General features: G+C 43.5%; 1 protein-coding gene across 1 annotated transcript in view; it reads left to right on the top strand.

The window, feature by feature from the left end:
- pcsk2 (proprotein convertase subtilisin/kexin type 2) overlaps positions 1-20,338 on the top strand; it is a gene marked incomplete at its 5' end in the record, with an annotated part of 28,313 nt that overhangs the window by 6,489 nt on the left and 1,486 nt on the right. The window contains 7 exons of the mRNA XM_084561556.1: positions 700-737; positions 5,248-5,324; positions 6,285-6,373; positions 6,886-7,061; positions 10,770-10,985; positions 14,576-14,676; positions 16,013-16,240. Coding sequence (XP_084417682.1) covers positions 700-737; positions 5,248-5,324; positions 6,285-6,373; positions 6,886-7,061; positions 10,770-10,985; positions 14,576-14,676; positions 16,013-16,240 — 925 coding nt within the window. The remainder of the gene's footprint in view (positions 1-699; positions 738-5,247; positions 5,325-6,284; positions 6,374-6,885; positions 7,062-10,769; positions 10,986-14,575; positions 14,677-16,012; positions 16,241-20,338) is intronic.

The raw sequence follows: 20,338 nt of genomic DNA, 5'->3' as shown, positions 1-20,338 counted from the left end.
TCAGATTAATTTGACATTCCCCGATTAAGGTGATTCACTACAGTGCATCTATTCGTCAAGTTTTTCTCAACTCGTAAAGCAGTATTTAATCCTTCCTGTGTTGCTGGCTCAGTTCAGATTGGCCTGTACTGATAGAATACGCCGGAAAACTGATTAATCGTTTGATCTTTCAGTATAGAAAACGTGAGGCAGTGGTGAAAAAAGTTCATCACAGTCCCAAAGAGGCACACACTGCTCTTCAGTTTAATCTAAGATATAAAGGTTGCTTTCCAGAGTATGTATGTAAAGATGATTCAGTGTATCAAACTAAGATGTATTACTGATCAAGTTTTCCAAAAGCCACATGTTACTGCGCACAATTTCCAACATTCCCATTTATAAACATGGCATTTTCTCAACTCATAACGCAGCATTTTACTTTAAACGCTATATCAAAACTTTAATTCACAAACTAGGGAGATAAAAAGACTAAAAGATAGATTAGTCTATCTTTAGTCTATCTATCTGAATGTAAGAATGTTTCATGATATGATCAGTTGGTTGGTTTTTGTCAGAATTAAACTATCCATGCTTCATAACAAAATAACACCATTAAGAAACTGTGGTGTTGTAGCGACAAAACACTTGAAGCCCGCTATTCACTTCACCATGCCGTTATGCTTCATTACATCCTCGCTTAACATCCAAATTTCATTTCAGGTATCGACTATCTACATCCAGATCTCGCGTCAAATTACGTAAGTACCCAAGTGTGTCTGAATTCCTTATTTTCCTTCCGTTTCTGGTGAAGTGCCGTCAACGCATGAAGCAGGGGTTCAGGTGGAGGATTTCATGGGCTTCGTGTGGTTTGTCATTGGCGGTGACAGGTGCTTTCCGAGTCGCCTTCATGGCTGCCGAGTCTCCTTGTATTCCTGGAGGACGCGGGGGACGGGCAGACGGCCAGCCAAGCTGTTTAATGTTAATGCACGCTGCACTGTGGCAGGCACAATGGCAGGCCGATCTGTCACAAGCAGAGATAATGCCAGGGTAGTTGGCGCTGCATAATGTGATGCTCTATCTCCAGAATACTGATAAAACCTTAAAGGACAAGAGGCTGTGCTAAATGGAACAGGAGGCTTGGTTTGATTTCACTGTTGCGTTCGTGGTTTCGTCAGTGTGACTGCGTTCTTGAATTCGGGGAGGTTCAAACACAGACCCTTCTTCCAGAGAAAACTGGAGTGCTTTGGTGGTCTCAAACATCTCTTCTTGACAATTATCCTTGTGGTTTTTTTTGTTCTTTCATCAATGAATGCCTGCAGTTTGTGTTCTTATCTCCCCCATTTTTTTTTCACATTTCAAAAACCTGAAACAGCGTTCTCTCTCTCTCTCTGTTGCTTTTCTGCTTCAGCTCGTGTGCGGGTTCCCTTTTAATGTGTCTTGCATAAGCGTGTCTCCTTTCTGTGTGCATGCATCTGCACACTTGCCGCCGTGTTTGCCTGCCGTTGCATGTTTCTTGCCTGTGAACAGAGATGAGCCGCGGCCCAAAAATAACACTTAGCCTCAGCTGTGGTGATGCAGGAGCATGCTCCGCTGGATTGATGGATCACGCTGCGCACAGACCCAAAATGCGTGTCTGTGCGAGTGTTACAGCGTGCGTGCGGGTGAGAGAGCGAGAGAGCGACATTGTGTATGTAATCCTGTTTTGTTAGCGTTGTCATGGTGTTTTGCAGACCCACAAAGGCCTCCCACTATCAGCAGAATAAAAACGGGAAAAAAAAAGAAGAAGCATGAAATATAATTTTGGGTTCATCTCGATCTGAATCGGCCGTGCGGCAGATCTTTGTGTGCAGCTGCTTTGAACAAGAAAACGTTAGTTTGTGCGAGGGCGTTTGGATTGTGTTTGTTTTTTCAAGATTTCCCATTTGGCGCGATGATTACACTGCAATAGCTCATAGGATGTGTTTTGATATGGCGAATTAATTGTGAGACTGTGTGTGTCCTGAGATGAGAAATTTCTGACTTGGTCGTTCAATTTTACGGCACATTTATCTGCAAATGCCAACCGTTATAGTATTTTAAGTGATATCTTGCACAAATAAACACATCTCCACAGATTGTAATGTCACACTAAGTGGTGTGATAGCAGATGTAGTCTATTGTTTAACAGATGGGAGTATGCAGTGTTGCCCGTATAGTTGGAATGAAATATCTTTCACCTCTTCTCATGAAATGATTGTGATTTATTCTTGAGAGATAAAGTGTATGTCTTCTCAAAACTTCATTGACCAATTCTCTTCTTGTCTGAAAACTAAATCATTCCAAATGTATGGGCAACAGGGTATAATGCTATAATATATATAGCTTGATTTCGTTGTAGAAGTTTGCAGTTACCCCCTTTTATGTGCGTACTCACCCACGCCTGATCAATGGTGGTAATGTGCTTGGCTTCTGCAGTATTTAGAGGATTTCTATATAGCAGTGGTATTGATCAGTAGGTGACCTTTTCCTTTTCTGTTCAAAGAGAGCTGTGCGAAAGGAGAACGTGCGTGTTGCTGAGTTTTAAACCTTTCCGAGGAATATGTTGTTTTAATCGTGGCCGCCCTTACGTACGCTCCGGGAAGTTACCGCCACAGTATGTTTTTACCTCACGTGCCACGAATCCCAAGTCATATGTTTAAATATATGTAAAGAAGATGTATGCGCTGTTACAATACGGTGTATATAATGGGGCTGAAGTGGCTGAAGATGATGTTCAAGAGTAGAGCTATAAATGGACAACATCCATCTTTACTGTAATCTGTTAAAAGTTGACTCGGCCCTTGAGTTATAGCTCCCTTTATGGTACTTGTACTGTTTAACCATCTTGCAAAGGACTTTTCGAGCAAGGTCACATTCGAAATATGCATCAGCTCTCCTAGATTATAGATAAGATTATTGTCCCCGAATGGACTATTTAATTCTGCCATGGTAACATGATGAATGGCCAAGAGAGAAAGGTATATCCGGAAGTTTCTTCTTTGCTCAATCTTCTTCATTATCAACATCAGGAATAAAACACATCCGTAGCACACGTTGGATGCACAGTATCACACATATAATGGTAAATATATATATCGTTATATGAATTATAGCGTTGTAAATACAGATGTCCAGCACTGGTCAAGCTCTTTTAACAACAGTTACGTAGTTAAAATACAATTAATGGGTCACTTTGATTTAATGCTTTAGGGTTTCTCGAGTCTCTGGTTTTTGTTCCCCTTGTTGGGATCTTGAAATCATGTCATTTCAGATATCTGAACTGTGCCGTTGAGGACCCAGACAAGACCGTAATTCTCTCCAGTGCATCGTAAGATCTAAATCTAAAAAATAAGTTGTGACACCAGCTGTTAAATAATTCTAGTGGAGAGAAAAGTACAATAGTTCCGTCTGAAAATAGCGGTAAACTGGAAATGTGGAAAGCAATTGTTCTTTTAACGGCTGTGACAACCTTTTTGTTATAATTTTTCTATATACCGTCAAGCTAGTTCATTCTCGTTCGGTCTAAGTGGTGTCTGAATCTCGGAAAATGTACTCGCCTCGCTACAGCACGTTGGAGTCACTGTTTACTCAAGCGTCATTTGCTGTGAGGACGTCCGAGGGTTGCTGGGAGAAAGGTGAGGTGGCCCAGGCTTGGCACAATCCATTATTCTAACTCCGGCTGCTCGCAGGACACACGATGAAGAGAAGAGTCTGATTGATAGCAGAAGATATGAGCTTGAGAAGCACAGAAAGTGATTCATGGACATGCCTGGGTGTTATTTATTACCAGGGCCTAGCACTTTTCACTCCATTTAATGAAAAAGAAGAAGAAAAAAAAACGCACTCCTGCTTCTGACGTGAGCGCAAAACCTGTTTGGGAGTGACATGTTCTCTCCTCAGATGTGTTCTGCTTTGAATAATAACGACATTTTAAGTTTTTGTTTTTACATTTTAAAGATACTTTCGTTGAGCAAAAGAAGGACGCAAAAAATAAGAAGCAAGAAAGAGAGAAATAGTTTTGATGGTATTTATCCTTCTATTCATCACCACTACTTGTTAAACAATTACAGAGGTGTGCACCTGTCTCCATGGGCACTTTATCATGTAACCCTAGTCGATGTAAGAATTTCTACTTTCCTTTTGTTACCTGCTCCGCATCGTGATAATTACAGTGTTTCTCCAATGGGTCAGTAAGCTTTTGTCGTTTGCCTCCTCTCTTTTGTTGCCGACTGAGTCATCTCCTTTAAATGCCAGCCTTCGGGGCTGTCAGGCTGCTGCGTGGAAACAGAGGACTGATCTGATGTGTCTGGGTCTATGGCTAATGAATTTGGCTTCTCCATTCTCATGACCACCCCGAGCACCTGGTAGTGGGCGCAAAGAACAAAACAGATAACACTCCAAGTGACGAATAAAAGAGAGATTTCAGCGCGCTGCAATATCCTGAATGAGCTTTCAAAGTGTGTTACACTAAGAGAAATCTGTGGGACGCTTTCACGGTGATGTCTGTAGACTCTTATTCTGTGTGTGTGTGTGCGTGTGTGTTTCCTCCAGACCTGGCTTTTCTGATAATTATGTTGACTGCATTAATGTCTCCCTGGCAGATGTGTATCTCCTGCGCCTTCTTTCTTTTGCCTTTCCGCTGCTGTTCCTTCTTATCCTATTACTTTTGGCCATGTGGAATTAAATGCTCGCAGTGATTGGGCCATTATTTTCTCAGCTTGAAATCCCCGCTGTGACCACACATTATCCCGGTATTGCCGCGGAGTAAAGATTCGTAGTTAAGTATTGCATCAAGGTGTTGCAGATCAATGTTAATGTGGATCCACTGCGTTGACAGTTTATTAGGAACAGCAAGTTAAAGTTAATGCAGTCTGATCCGATGTCCTGCGATAAATCCTGCCATGACTGTGGATTTAACTTTTTGGAGGTAGAATAGAATTCAATTGTGCTACAATCCGCAGAATAATATGAGTTTCCTGTGTGCCATCTTTACTCCAAGGTACTTTTATGCTATTGCTTCCAAGAAAGTAAATATTTTCCAGAACCTATTCCATTACACCGCGGTTGGTTAACTTCCGCACCATCAAGCTATGTTTTGGTGGGTATATTCAGCCTGTGCTTTCATACAACAAAACACACTGTGATAAGGTCAGCACTTCACCACGAAATGCTCCTCTCTGCTTCTCTCCTGTTGTTTTTCCTGCCTCAGTGTTGTTTGTTTTTGTGAATTCATCCATTTGGTCCTTTCAGAATGCCGATGCCAGCTATGACTTCAGCAGCAATGACCCGTACCCATTTCCTCGCTACACAGATGACTGGTTCAACAGGTAAAGCTCACCCAGACAACCCCTGTTTATATGTACACATACTCAGTGTGGTTCTGTGTGCACATGCGTGTGCTCTCCCCGGAGTCTGGCAGCTCTCCTCTATTGATTTTCTCTCCACATAGTTCCATTAAGGTATAATGGTGCAGTATAAACAGAGCTGTTGTCCAGCACAAGACAATAGAAAACATGGTGCCTAGTTTTTCCTGCTCACTCGGAGGAGATGAGGCAGATAAAGGAGGACTAGACTAGAAAAAGTCTCTTTTCATAAGGGAGTGTTCATAGCCGTGACCTTCTGTCTGATAACACTGTATCTGCCTCCCATCTCCCAGTCACACCGGGTGATCCTCTGTCACTACAACACTCGAGCAGGGGAACAGAGATAAATATATTCCTCCTCTGCCTCTCCTCCGTCTTCACAGACGTGTCTGCATGCATGCATGTGTGTGAGCCTGCGTGTAGGATCTAGGAGGGAGCATTTGGTTGTAGTAGTGTAGCAGTTGCTGACTGTCGGGCAATGCTCGCTGGGTAATCAGCTGGTTGTTATAAATAGCTGCCTGTCTGAAGCAAAGCATGCCGGGAAAGAGGGGTTGACTCTCTGCAGTGTCCCTGTGGCGAGAGAAGGGATGGAGCGACAGACACGCGTCACATGATGAACACAAAACACTGATATGTGCAAACACATTCAGTTGGGCAACGATGAATGACGGATGAATGAATGGAAATGTTGTTGCCCATGCCCTGGCAAATCAAGCATTTATGCAAATTTTAATAGATTTACGGCTTAATGGTCCTAGACCTACATATTCCCTTATCAGTATCCAACAAACCTCGGCAAAAACAGGGGTTACATTTAATCTGGGAAATCGTAGCTCAGTCTTAACTCACAGTATACCCTTTGCAGATTCATGTAAATTCATGCAAATCTTCTTAAGTATTTTCTTTGCTTTTTGCCGTCACCAGTCACGGCACACGATGTGCCGGAGAGGTCTCTGCGGCGGCCAACAACAACATCTGCGGCGTGGGAGTCGCCTACAACTCCAAGGTGGCAGGTGTGTGTCATGTTAAAGCTGCTGTTTACAGCGGCGATGCGAAATAACAGCTCTGACGGTGAAAGGACCCGAGGTCTGATGAGGGTGATTCACCGAGGGGAAACGCTGAGTGCATCTTTATATAAAATATAGGTCATTTTAAGAATGGTGGTGAGTTGCTGAAGCACATAGAGGTATGCCTTTACTCGCAGATTTCCTGCAAATTACCGAAGAGGTCAGTTAGAGTCCGCATAGCAACAGGGCATCACCATTAATCTAGACAGCGCTATATTTCTGTTTCATATTGATTTTTTTAAAATGTGCTCTGGGAGTAACACAGCAGATATAAGACAATGAATATTGACAGCTCCATTTATATTCTGCTCGAACACTGACATTAACTTTTGGCGTTGTTAAGGGATAGGATGCATCAATGTGCTATCTTTACATTATAGTCGTTGCAGCCGTACACTTTCTTTAATCACCCATGTATGGCTACCTTTCAGTGCTGTAAACCAGTCTTCCTCTTTCAGGTATCAGGATGTTGGACCAACCCTTTATGACAGACATTATTGAGGCATCATCCATCAGCCACATGCCTCAGGTAATTGACATCTACAGTGCCAGCTGGGGACCAACTGATGACGGCAAGACAGTGGATGGACCTCGAGAGCTCACATTGCAGGCTATGGCTGATGGCGTCAATAAGGTAAACTGCCCACAGTTCATCGGTGTAGATGTAAATTATCTTTTTTAAATTTAGTTTGCTTCCATCAAAGCATGTGAGCTATTGGACCTAATCAGCTACTGGTCTTCAGGAATATTAAATGAGTTTTTCAGACTCCTTAGGAGAGACTGCAATATCTCTTCTATGTCTTCCATAGAAGAGGTTCAACTTAATGATTTTGTTGAACCCCAGACTTCTTACCTGAAGCCACGAGGACGTCAGTTTGAAACAATGCATTTTCATGTCGCAGCATCAGGCCTAAATTTCAATTCCCAATTGGTTTATGGCCGTATACTTGTGAGACTAATCCCCATTAGCCTGAAAAGCACTTTGTGTTTTGTGCAGATTAGCAAATGTTAGCAAGACAATAGGCTAAACTAAAATGGATTTTATATTATACCTGCTTAACATCGACATGGCAGCATTGTCTTTGTGTGTACGTTAGCAGGTTTGCTTTTACCTTAGAACAATACAATCAGATGGACGGTGGACTCAAGAGTCATTTCCCTGGGTTGTGCCACAGCTTTGACCCTTTTAGAGGCTAGTGGCAAGTCCTGCAAGCACAGATTCTGACTGCAATAGTGCATCAGTGCGTTCACGTTATAAATGTCCAAGCTTTGTAAAACAGAAGGCTTTAACTGCTTCCCTTAGGTACCTATTGGTAGTAACCAGTAAAGCAGAGCTTATACCTCTGCGGGACATAGACGCTGTAACCTACACATGTAGCCTGTGCCGGTGCAAACATTTATACTTGTGTGCTCGTCATTTATACCGCCCAAATGCTAGTCTGCTTCACTTTCAACAATGGCGAGTGAAACTTTGGCCTAAAGTTCGCCGAAGACAAGTCATACAAACATTTGTATCTCCGAACCTCCTCAGTTAATCTTCCCTCTGTGTGTTCCATCTTTATTGATCCAAAACAATCAATCCGAAAATTGTGGTGATGGAGAAGCAGCCACGAATACTAAAGCGGAAATACGCTACTACCAAGCAGACCAATCACAGCTGTTGGGCTCTGTGTCACCGCGGCGCGTAGTTACATTTGTGGGGTGGTGTACGTTAGTTACGGCACTAGGGTCTGTGCAGGCTCTGCGTGATTCTGTTTTGTCGCCGTGGCCTCTGCGTCAACTTATCGCAGAAGTCTGAACCGCCCATCAGTTGGAGCCTTGACTGTAGACTGTTCCAGGACCGTGGTGCAAAGCAATTCAGCGGGTTGAAACAGCTCTGTTGATATCCACAATAATGGCACGCACTTAGCAGACAGGAAGCGTGTAGCATTTCATATCATGCAGCTTGTAATGCAATGCATCATCATAGTCAGCATGTTAGAATCTCTTTGATACATCCAGCTAGCGTGGCGATGGACTCGTCGCCTTGCATATTCTTATTGTTTGACTGATAAATGCATAAATTAAACACTAAAGTGCCACTGCACTAATGCAAAGATGAAAAAAAGGTCTACACCCCAAGGCTTTCCTGTGCTCTGTTTTGACATTAACCGCACAAACAGCCAGTTTAGAGGCAAAAGGATGTAATCGGGCAGTCAGTCTATCATAGAATCCCTAATGCGTGGCGCTTCTTTTAAGTCCACTCCACTGTTGTTTTTTACTAATTAACATTAGCTTCCCAGTAAGTCAGAGTGGTGCTTTGGGATTCTGAAGTTGATTACACACTCTGTTCCGTGTCCTGCTCAAGTGCACTTCAGCAAGGTGAAAATTCTCCAAAGCCAAGGGGCTTAGACCTAGGACCTCTGGTTGAAGGGCAGTCTTTTTACACACACTCACGCACACATACCCCCCCCTCCCCACACACACACAGAGTTACCATGCTAACAGGGCCACTGCCAATTACTTGCTTGATTAATCATCGTATACCGTGTGCGGGCAGGTGTGGGCCGATCTGAAATCACCCTGTCTCAGGCAGGTGGGCGAGTACAGGAGCAAAGCTCACTGTAATCTCTGATCATGTAAACACAACTAATCAAGCTGCCACTCTGCAATCTGCCACTTAGATTCTAATGATCACTTATATAAGCTGCCGTGTAGGCTGAACACGAGGCGCACCGTGCACACAAGGAGACATTTAAAATTAAGAAGCGCATTATGCCATATTAACAACTGAATAAGACAGTGCGGCTTTGATGAAAATAAATTGCACTGTGTGCTGTGCGAAATGAAAGCACTTCGTTTGGACTGTTCAGGAGACGAGGCATAAAGCACATAGGTGAGGTCAGCGGTGCTCAGAACTCTTTTTTTGCAATTCAAATTGAGAGACTTAAATAAACATTGTGAGGGGAAGGACATGCCACTCCTCCTCCACTTGATCCTTTGTTCTGCAGGGAAGCAGTGGTCCTCTTACAGGAACAGGTGCAGCGTTTGGTAAAGAGGATGCTCTCTGGGCGGAGCCACAGTCAAATGTTTCAAGGCGCTCTCTCTCTCAGTTGTGAAGATTACATTTTACAGTCTCTTTGAATTTACAGAGAGCCTTGCGCTCCTTTGCACTACGAGGCACAAAGAAAGGGAAGACATAAAACTGTTACTCTGTCTGCTGTGACTACAGTAATGCCTGTTTACCTGCTGCAGTGTTAAAGAGAAAACTAAGAGACTGACCAAATATTCTTTTGTGCCTTTATGGGCCGCATGTTCCTTTGAAGCAGACTGAAATCTAAAATTTAATTAAACACGTTTGGGTTGATGTGTTACCTTTCTTAAATTATTTTTCCTCATGGCATCAATGCTTGTAACCTGGTGCGATGTTTTGCTGCCAGTCAGCTATGGAGTCAGCTGGGGAACTTTAATCAGTACCAACATATGTATTTTTTTTTAATTATCACACATTTACAGTATGATAACCTTCGAGTACTTTTGTTTTTGCATTGCTAACTTGCTATCGTGCCAATTATTGGCGTTATCGGTGCCAATGGATTAATGGATTAGTTCTAATTTTGTCTACGCTGTACGCCCTCCCCAGCTGGGAACACATTTTCTTAGAAAAGACAAACGGAAGCTATGTATTGTTAATTATAATAGAAATAAGTGGCTGGTTGGCACCATGAAATGCATACATAGAGGGAAACTAATTAAAAGCAGGTATTTTCTTTTCTTTTTCATGCATGTAGCTCTGGAAAAAGATTAATTTTAATGCTAACTGGGAGGAGACTGTGGACTCGGTGGATGCTTGAATGGTAGTGTGGTGGTAGTGTATGTGATTGTATGGAGTTGTTTACTCCCTGCGTCACCCCTGACAAAAATAAAGAAACAAGAAACCCTGCATCACCGGCTTCACCAGACGGACTCAGCAGCTTACCATAAGCCCAAGCGAGTTTTCAGCTTGCTTCTGAATGTGACCACTGTTGTGACAGACCTCATTAGGCACTGTATGATTAGGCAGCTTGTTCCATAGCGCAGGGCCAGAGTGACTAAAAGAAGTTATTCCAGGAACAATTAGAAAACCACCACCTGGTGACAAGCGAGGTCTGATTGGGGTTGTAGTCAGTGAGCAAATCAGAAATGTTCAGAGGAGCCCAATTATTAAGTGCTCTAAGGAAAATAGGTTGAATGGCAGTGGCACTTCCTGTATAATTACGATCAAGTTAAGTCCCCATATCCCCAGTTCTCGTTTCACACATATAAATCTAGCAATAAGCAGAACTGTGACATATTTTCACTTGATGGTAATGTGCTGTTTTAGGGGCGCGGAGGAAAAGGCAGCATCTACGTCTGGGCATCGGGAGACGGTGGTAGCTATGACGACTGCAACTGCGATGGTTATGCCTCAAGCATGTGGACAATCTCCATCAACTCCGCCATCAACGACGGGCGCACTGCCCTGTACGATGAGAGCTGCTCCTCCACCCTGGCATCCACATTCAGCAACGGGCGAAAGAGGAACCCAGAGGCCGGCGTCGTGAGTGTCTTTAATAGCATCCAATACGTGTTACACATGAGTGGAAAAGAAATCATCTCAAGCCTTTGTTGCAGTTCATCAAATGTTTTCGATACTCCATGGTCCTTGGCCTTTTAGCATTCAGGGATGACTCTCAGGGATGAACACTTGTGTCTAATGTCTCTCAGAGAGTTATCAGAGAGATCCGCAAATAACTTCTTTTCAGCATGCAGTGTTTCCTTTCAGGAGATTGGACGAACAAAAAACCTGAGAAGCTGTTACACTGTAATTGGTGGCTAGTTGTGAAAAATGGAGGTTCAGGTGGAAGAATGGCTCTTGGCTGATGACTTTCATCAGATCCATCATTTTGCTGTAGATTCTCAGAGCGGTCTCCCTACTCTGCTGATTTACAGCGTGGTGGGAGAGAAATGGGAAAGAAAAACATTTTTATGTCACCTTGTTCTTTCCCAATTTCCCATTTTAATAAAGAAAATAAAGCTATTAGGAGGTGCATTTTCGACCCTTTTAATCAAGTGAATGACTGAGACATAAAACTGAATCAAGTGGCAAACCTTAGTACTGTATAAGCAAAGTGGCCATAACTGTGTCTGGCTCTAGCTCTAGCTGAGCAGTTACATAATGAATAGTGTCATCCGTGTCTAATACCTGAAGAAACGAAAGGACGAGGCATCTTCAGAGGTTGCGCTTACATCCTTTCACCGAGGGTGAATTCCTGACCTTGATGGTCGGCGGTAGACTAATGAAGGCTCTTATATCCCAGCATGCACACTGTCATGCTATAGACCAGCGGCCTGTGCTTGGGAATAAAGCGTACAAAGGCAGCGGCGTTTGAGTGATTATGCAAATCACCTTTGGCTGTTGACAGAGCTATGGTTCCTCCCTAGGGTTTCCCTTCTAATTGCAGTCAATCTGTTATCGCTTCTAATTAAGCAGCAAATTAAATAAATAAATATTTATTCAGCGAATATAACATAAATTATGTTGATGCGTGTGCATAACTGCTGAGCTAACTCTACTGTCGTATGTGTCCTTTTCCATCTGTACACTGAAACTTATATTTGAAGCAAAAAGGTTTGGATTGTGTCCCTAAATCTGAAATGAAGTCCCAGAGGCTTAGAAACTATAGCTTGTCGTACTGATGTTTCATTTGAATTGTAATAATTTCACTATGTGTGCCTCTATTAATGGAACAATGACCTGTACCAGTCAATAGAGTAACATTACTTTGAGATGTTGCCTTTTTTTTCTCGTCAAGGAGGAAACATTAAAGGGGAACTACTGTTTTTTACAACGTGGACCTTATTTCTAGCATAAAATACGGTCGTTTACTCACCCGTATAACCTTTGTGTCATTTGCACTCCTTTAGGAAATAATTAGATCAACGTATATCCATATAGCGGGAGTGACAGGGCACCGAGACGCAGCCTCTAAATAACACATTATCTGCCACGAAACTCGTTCATTTCACCAATATTTTGTTATGATACGCTAGTGCTATTCCCCGTTGAGTCCAGAGTAATACACTCCTGATCAAAATTTTAAGACCAGTTGAAAAATTGCAAGAATTTACATTTTGCACTGTTGGATCTTAAGAAGGTTCTAAGTAGTGCTTCAAAATGCAAAAAGAAGAAATGGGAGTGAGACAAGAAAAAAAATTGAGTAAGCAATTTATTGCAAACAACCATTAAACTGAAATAGGCTGTTCATCAGCTGATCAAAAGTTTAAGACCACAGCCTTTAAAAGCCCAAATCTTCGCAAAAATGTGGATTCAGTGTCATTTTCTGTCAGGTACCCACACTGTCATGACCTCCTGATGGCAAAGGCAAAAAAGCTTTCTCTCTTAGAAAGCGGTATGATTGTTGAGCTGCATCAGCAAGGCCTCTCGCAGCGTGCTGCTGAGGTTGGACGCAGTAAGACAGTCATTTTAAACTTCTTAAAAGATCCTGAGGGTTATGGGAAAAAAAAGTCAAGTGGTAGACCCAAAAAAATTTCACCGGCCCTGAGCTGGAGGATCCAATTGGCTGTCCGTCAAGACACGGGACGATCCTCGGCCCAAATTAAGCTTGTCACTGGTGCCAACTGCAGTCCCATAACCATTAGACGGCATCTGAGAGAGAAGGGTTTTAAGAACAAAAAACGTCTTCAAAGACCTCGTCTCCTTCAACGGCACAAAATTGCCTGTTTGGAGTTTGCACGAGAGCACCAAACATGGGACATTGAAATGTGGAAGAAAGTTTTATTCTCTGATGAGAAAAAATTTAACCTTGACGGTCCTGATGGCTTCCAACGTTACTGGCATGACAAGGAGATCCCACCTGAGATGTTTTCTACACGGCACAGTGGAGGGGGCGCCATCATGATCTGGCGGGCTTTTTCCTTCAATGGAACAATGGAGCTTCAGGTTGTGCAGAGGCGTCAAACGGCAGCTGGCTATGTGGAGATGTTGCAGGGGGCATCCCTCATGACTGAAGGCCATCGTCCGTGTGGTAATGACTGGGTTTTTCAACAGGACAAAGCTGCAGTTCACAATGCCCGCCTGACAAAGGACTTCTTCCAGAGAAATTACATCACTCTTTTGAACCATCCTGCGTGTTCCCCTGATCTAAAACCAATTGAGAACATTTGGGGTTGGATGGCAAGGGAAGTTTACAAAAATGGACACCAGTTCCAGACAATGGATGCCCTCCGTGAAGCCATCTTCACCACTTGGAGCAACATTCCCACTAGCCTCCTGGAAACACTAGCATCAAGCATGCCGAAACGAATTTTTGAGGTGATTAACACGAATGGTGCAGCTACTCATTACTGAGTCCTTTTTTGAAAATTTTATTTCTGTTTTAGGGGGTTTTCGGGTTTTTTGAGATGTGGTCTTAAACTTTTGGTCAGCTGATGAACAGCCTATTTCAGTTTAATGGTTGTTTGCAATAAATTGCTTACTCAAATTTTTTTCTTGTCTCACTCTCATTTCTTCTTTTTGCATTTTGAAGCACTACTTAGAACCTTCTTAAGATCCAACAGTGCAAAATGTAAATTCTTGCAATTTTTCAACTGGTCTTAAAATTTTGATCAGGAGTGTATGTTATCATCATCCAGGGTCTGTAGGTCAATCTACAGACCCCGGATGATGATAACAGGTAACAGGGATGATGTCTTCTGACCTGGATGATGTAATCTCTGAACGCTGAGTGCACCCGCGACAGTCGGCTTGTTTACTTGTAATTTGCTGCTGCTAGTTTTTTTACTGCAACATGGCTGAATATTTTTCCGATTCTGAGGTTGTGGACGAACCATAGCACTCGAAATGAACCATATTTGCGATACTGGCAGATAATGCGTTATTTAGAGGCTGCGTCTCGATGCCCCAGTCACTCCCACTATATGGATATACGTTGTTCTAATTATCTCCTGAACGAGTGCAAATGACACAAAAGTTATATGGGTGAGTATTTTATGCTAGAAATAAGGTCCAGGTTGTAAAAAACAGTAGTTCCCCTTTAAGTTCTTCATTTAAAAAAAAACATGAAACATGGAAAATGTTCAGCCTCTACCTCTAAATATGGCTTTCTTTCCTGTGACTGGTTATTTCAGGCCACAACAGACTTGTATGGGAACTGCACATTGCGTCACTCCGGGACATCAGCAGCAGCTCCAGAGGCAGCCGGCGTCTTTGCTCTGGCTCTTGAAGCTAAGTATGTACTCTGCGGCCCTTTCCGCAGACCTGTAATAATTATGGTTATTGATTTAGATGGACCGTCTGCATCAAACATTATTAAGTTTTCTCATTCAGCGCCACTCTGCAGGGGAAAGTGGTATTCAGAAGGTATCTCCTCGTTTATGGGCGGCTGTTTCTTTCAACCTTGAGCTTTTATATGGCAGTAAAGCCATCTGACAGTCTCTATCCTCCGATATTATTTTTCAGTTTTTCAGAATCTCTACCTGTCTGTCCCAACCCTTTAAAGACACAAATCATTTCTGCAATTCTTTTTTCAGGATGGCTTATTTATCACAACCACAGGCCAAATGAAATCGCACTCATTCTTTCACCCACAGAGTGTACTCTCTATGTATTGGTATCAGGGATACACATCATGTCTGGATCAGTGCTGTTTATATCAGTACAAGGCTAAAAAAATACAGTTTATGTGCTGTTCAGAGGGCTCAGTGCTTATGTTTTATTTATTACGTCTCTTTCTATATGCTCAGAGCAGAGTGCTGGGTGATGTAACTGACTGCGGTACTTCATCATCTCAGCGTGCTGAAGATGTTGCTATCTCTGCGCTAACAGTGATACCAACGCCTCAGTCACTGACAACAAAATCTGTTAATCACGTCATATTAACACCGTGCTGCGAGTTTATTTTATAATCCTTTTGAATTCAAAACAGATTGTTCCTTGTGGATCAAGACATAACCGAAAAACGAAGGCCACCTAAGTAAACCCACCCACACGTAATTAGGCAAACACGACAAATCTAAAACCTGGAGAATTGCGCCTTCTCAAATCCTGGAGGAAAGCCTTCCCTTTGTCCCGGATGCTTCATTTCTCACATTAAAGGCTGACAAGATTCTCCAGCCATTAAGTAACACCAGCTAGTGGAGCTGAGCAAAGAGACGCTGTTTGCTTTGCACACACGATAATGATGTTGCTGTTGGGAGGAGCGGATGCTCACTCTGTCCGGCGGCAAATAACCCACGAGCCTTTTTACTGCCCGAACACACTTGAACCACGCGACAGCAGGAGTCAGTGAGTCAGCCAGAACAAAGCTGTCACTACACACGGACAAGATAATGGTGGGAGACAAAGGCAACCGTCTGCCTGAAAGCACAGACACTATGATGTTTAGATAATTCAAAGCATTTAATTAAAGCAAAGCCATGAATGAGAAATGTTTACTGTTGTAAACCATTGTTACTGGTTTTACTATTTCTTAATGTGTTTCCGGTTAGCCTGCCCACCCTTAACCTACAACACTGTCTCTCCTCCATCACTCTATCCTCTGCGCTATGTACACTTGTCCATGCCAGTCCTAACCTGACGTGGAGAGACATGCAGCACCTGTCAGTCCTCACCTCCAAGAGGAACCAGCTCCACGACGAAGTCCACCAGTGGAGGAGGAATGGCGTGGGCCTCGAGTTTAACCACCTCTTTGGCTACGGCGTGCTGGACGCCGGAGGGATGGTGAAAATGGCCAAGGATTGGAAAACGGTGCCGGAGCGTTTCCACTGTGTCGCAGGATCCATTCAGGAAGCCCAGTGAGTCAACACTTCTGATCATTTCTACAGTCTCAAACTGTCCTCTCCAAGATTTTGAGCGCAAGAGCCACACTCATCTAATTACTGGGTAATCCCAATACGGCCTGACTCAGTAAAACATCTGCTGTGGGAGTGTCTAATTTATAACCCTGTAATATTTAGATTAGCTGCTCAATCTGTCTGATGGTCTTGGAGATTTATAATGATAGCATTACAAAAATCCTGAAAGCTAGTGTTTGTGGATTAAGACACTAATCTTTTGACATCAAAGATAGGTTTCTCTTTGACAGGTAAGCCGCTTAAGATGATGTTCAGTTTTCTAGTTTAGGTTTGAATAAAGTCTTTTCATTGGCTAAGCTGGTGGTTCTACTTTAAGTGGTCCAGCTCTGTTTCTTGTACGCATGTTCCCCAACAAGAATCCATCAGATCACTTTATTTTGGCTTCTGTCCACAGACTGTTGTTCTCCTTGTTGTCCTACACCGTGCTCTGCTAGTTGCAGCATTAGGTCTGCTCAGTTTCCTTCCCTTTGTATTTGACGTTGCGTGTCATTTCGAAATTCATTTTGAGCGATCAGCGTGTCCACACTCAGATCGGCTCAGCGTTATCGTCAAACGCGGGAACGGAGAGATCCTGAGAGCAGATGCTGGAGGAGAGCTGGGAGACTGGGGCTCTCTGAGGCACGTGGCAAGCAGGTGATGGAGCGTGGCTAGCGAGGCTGGTGGCCACACCAGCTGAACCGAGGAGCAGGCCCGGGAGAAGCGTAACAGGCAGAGTGGGCTGGGGAGATGACAGGGCATGAAGCTGAGCGTGGCAGGCCCGGCGAGTGACGCAGTGAACCAGAAGCACAAAGAAAGTCAGGATTAACGAGGGATAACAACAACAATGGGAACTGCAAGACTGAGCCAGAGTTGAGAGTATCATGTTTAGGTGCAGGTGGATTGTATAGCTCCACACCCAGGCAAACACGCATAGATACAAAGACAGAACAAACAAGGGGCCGACACAGGGAAGGGAGAAACGAGGGAGAGACATAGTCAGTATCATGGCATAATATTCATATTTCAATTACGTCTGGGGGGTTTTCAATAAAAAATGGGCAGAGAAATTGGATTTTTATGAATAAAGAAGCATATTTTTACTAAATTGCATCGTCAGTACTTGAACCATTAAAATCTCTCACATGTTACAGTGGTATCTCCTTCTATTAGAGCTCTGGCCAGAGGCAGTTTGATAACAACCCAGTCTGGCCTCTGCTCTCCAGAAGTCCCTCCGTGTCTGCCCCCATCTGTCACGATGCAGCTGTAGTTAAGGCGTCCTTCCCCTCATCTTATCCTCCCTGTGTAAGCACAGTATCTCCCCTTGCATCACCCTATCTCCCTCCCCGCATCTCCTCCATCTACATCCTAGCTTTTACTTTCCCCTCTGTGCTTCCAGCCTCCATTCCTGTCATCCTGTCCTTCGCACTCCCACCTCCTCTGCCTCACTTCCCCTTGTCCCCGCTGCACCCGTCACAAGGGCTCCGCTATCCCTTCATCTTTCATATCCTGAGGCTTCGGGCTCCAGTGTGTGATGTCTGGTGGTTTCCTGTGGCTAGGCCTCTTATTCCTTCTAATTAGAGCGCCACAAATGGCCCAGCTCGGCATGCTTTGGAAACACATTCAGAAAGGGATTCCGGGTGAAGGTGTGTTTGTTGTTTAGACGTGTGCGACCTAACCCCGTGCTTTAACATGCATTGTGAAAGAGCCAGCGTGTGGGTGAAGATAAAAACAATGCAGTCTGTGTGAGTTTTTTTTTTTTTTTTTGCCACCATCAACACCCCCGATGCCTTATTTTAGCCTCTAATCAGCACTCGGCAGACGTCACAACAACATGGTGTGAAAGTGTGCATGCATGTGTGTGTCCCTCCCCTGAGCGCAGATAAAGGATATAAAAAGGAACACCATGCTGCCTCTGTTGCATGCTGTATAGAGGATATCTCATGCAAATGGTCGAAAGGACCTAGTCTCGAATACAGAGCGGTTATCACTTGATGAAAGTGCGATCAGCTCTAGTGCTAAATATGTGAAATGGAGAAACACCAACAGAAACATCTCTCTTTCGCTGACTATTTTTGAGCTGCGTCTTAAAAGCTGTATCACTGGCTGTGTCATATTTTTCATCAGTTCACTGTTTCCACAGCAGCACTGCAGGGCTTCTGCTGCCTCTATTGTGGTAGAGCTATAATTACAACAAGCCCACCTCTGATGATAGTGTATCACCAGAGAAAAGCAATAAACACTAACATTGCAGTGCTCACAAACACACTGCTCGGCACTGATCTGATAGCTGCTCTGGCTGACTGCAGCTTACTTAGCTGGAGGAGAACTTCTCATTATCAGTGGAGCTGGCACGCAGTGCCCCACTGTGCACCAGGGTTGTTTTTAATCTCTGGTCCTGCCCTTCAGAGGCATCCCTCTCCCTGCTCTATGACCGACTGCTGTAATTACTTGTGCATATTATCTGATGGAAGCGGTGCAACTGCAGCACACAAAATCCATTTCGGTGTCAAAACGCAAATGTACACATTGCAGCTGAGTCTGAGGAAATAATTCACTATAATCAGTGTTTGGTGTCTCATGTGTTTTTGTTGCGGTGGATGCAGTCACTCTAAGATATTTGAGTTGCTGGTGTTCTTTGGTTCTTGAGGGGTTGTGGAGTTGATGGTTAGAAAAATGTTAGCACTGACGCCTCACAGCAAGGAGGTTCTGGGGCCTTCCCGTGTGGAGTTTGCATGTTCTCCCTGTGTCTGCGTGGGCTGTCTCTGCGTACTCTGGCTTCCTCACATCGTCCAAAGACATGCTCGTTAGGTTAACTGAATATACTAAAGTGGCCGTAGGTGTGAGTGTGAATGGTTCTCTGTCTCTCTGTGTTAACCCTGTGATAGGCTGGCGACCTGTCCAGGGTGTAGCCCGCCTCTCGCCCAATGACAGCTGGGATAGCCTCCAGCTCCACTGCGAACCTCCTCATAACACAACAAATTCCCTCCTAGATCTGTTTATATTTTGTTTAGACTAGTCATAAAAACTATACTAAAAAGCTACTGATACATGAATTAAACCTAATTAATAATGACACTTTTATAGATAATTGGGGGGGGGGGGACTATTGTAGCAAATTGCAAAGTTGTAAAATAAATAAGCAGCATTATCCCCTCAACGGCCATGGCTGACGTTCCATTGAGCAAGCCCCCCCCCCCCCCCCCTTCATGTGGCTGCCCACTGTGCTCACTGTGTACAGATAAGTAAAATGCAGAGGTCATGTTTAATGTGTTAAACATATGACAATAAAGGTTTTTCTCCTTCTATGTAGACAATGGAAAACAATTTAGTATTTGTTTATGTCAAACACAGAGTGCAGGTTATTACTTAGTGTGCAACATCTCACAATGAATTGTTCTGTTTTTCTGGGAAATAGTAATTCTCTTCGTCAGACCTTAGAAGCTTGCCGCTGCAATCACCTTGCTGTGCTCAGCATAGTGCTCCATTAATCATTTTTCATACTGAGTGCAGTTCTACACGTACCTTACCCTCGGTTTATGTTCTTGTCCCGGTTGCCCCCCCCACCGCCTGTGATGCAGCCTCAGCCTTTAATAATGTTATTAAGCCTCTTCGCAGGCTTTGGCCACCACCCATGCCCTGCTGTGTTCTCACTATTCCTTTCCATCACCCAAAGAGATTGAAAAGCAGTATGTGCTCCCAAGCACAAAGCAACAACAATAACAGAACCAACCTGTTTTTTTTCCAGTCTTCTGAACAAATCCATTGTGACTAAAGAAAGAAAATATGAACTCTCTTTATGAACTGAAAATGACCTTGAATTCAGTGCTGTTTCAGTACGTATGAAATGTTACACACAGGTTGTTGAAAGAAGGGCTCACATTTAGTGCAAAGGGACAGAGTTCACTATATATTCAGTAAATTTGCAATCAACACTTCCACAGCACAGTTGCATAAATCCATTTAATAGGTACTGATTCACTGCACAGCACATAGTCAAGAATTTCACTTGCTTATGACAAATGGATTTTTTTCATCAACGTTTGACTGTTGGATGCATGT

The sequence above is a fragment of the Chelon labrosus genome, assembly GCF_963514085.1.
Source record: "Chelon labrosus genome assembly, chromosome: 15".
In the NCBI taxonomy this organism is placed as follows: domain Eukaryota; kingdom Metazoa; phylum Chordata; class Actinopteri; order Mugiliformes; family Mugilidae; genus Chelon; species Chelon labrosus.
This window is presented reverse-complemented; position numbering and strand designations above follow the sequence as displayed.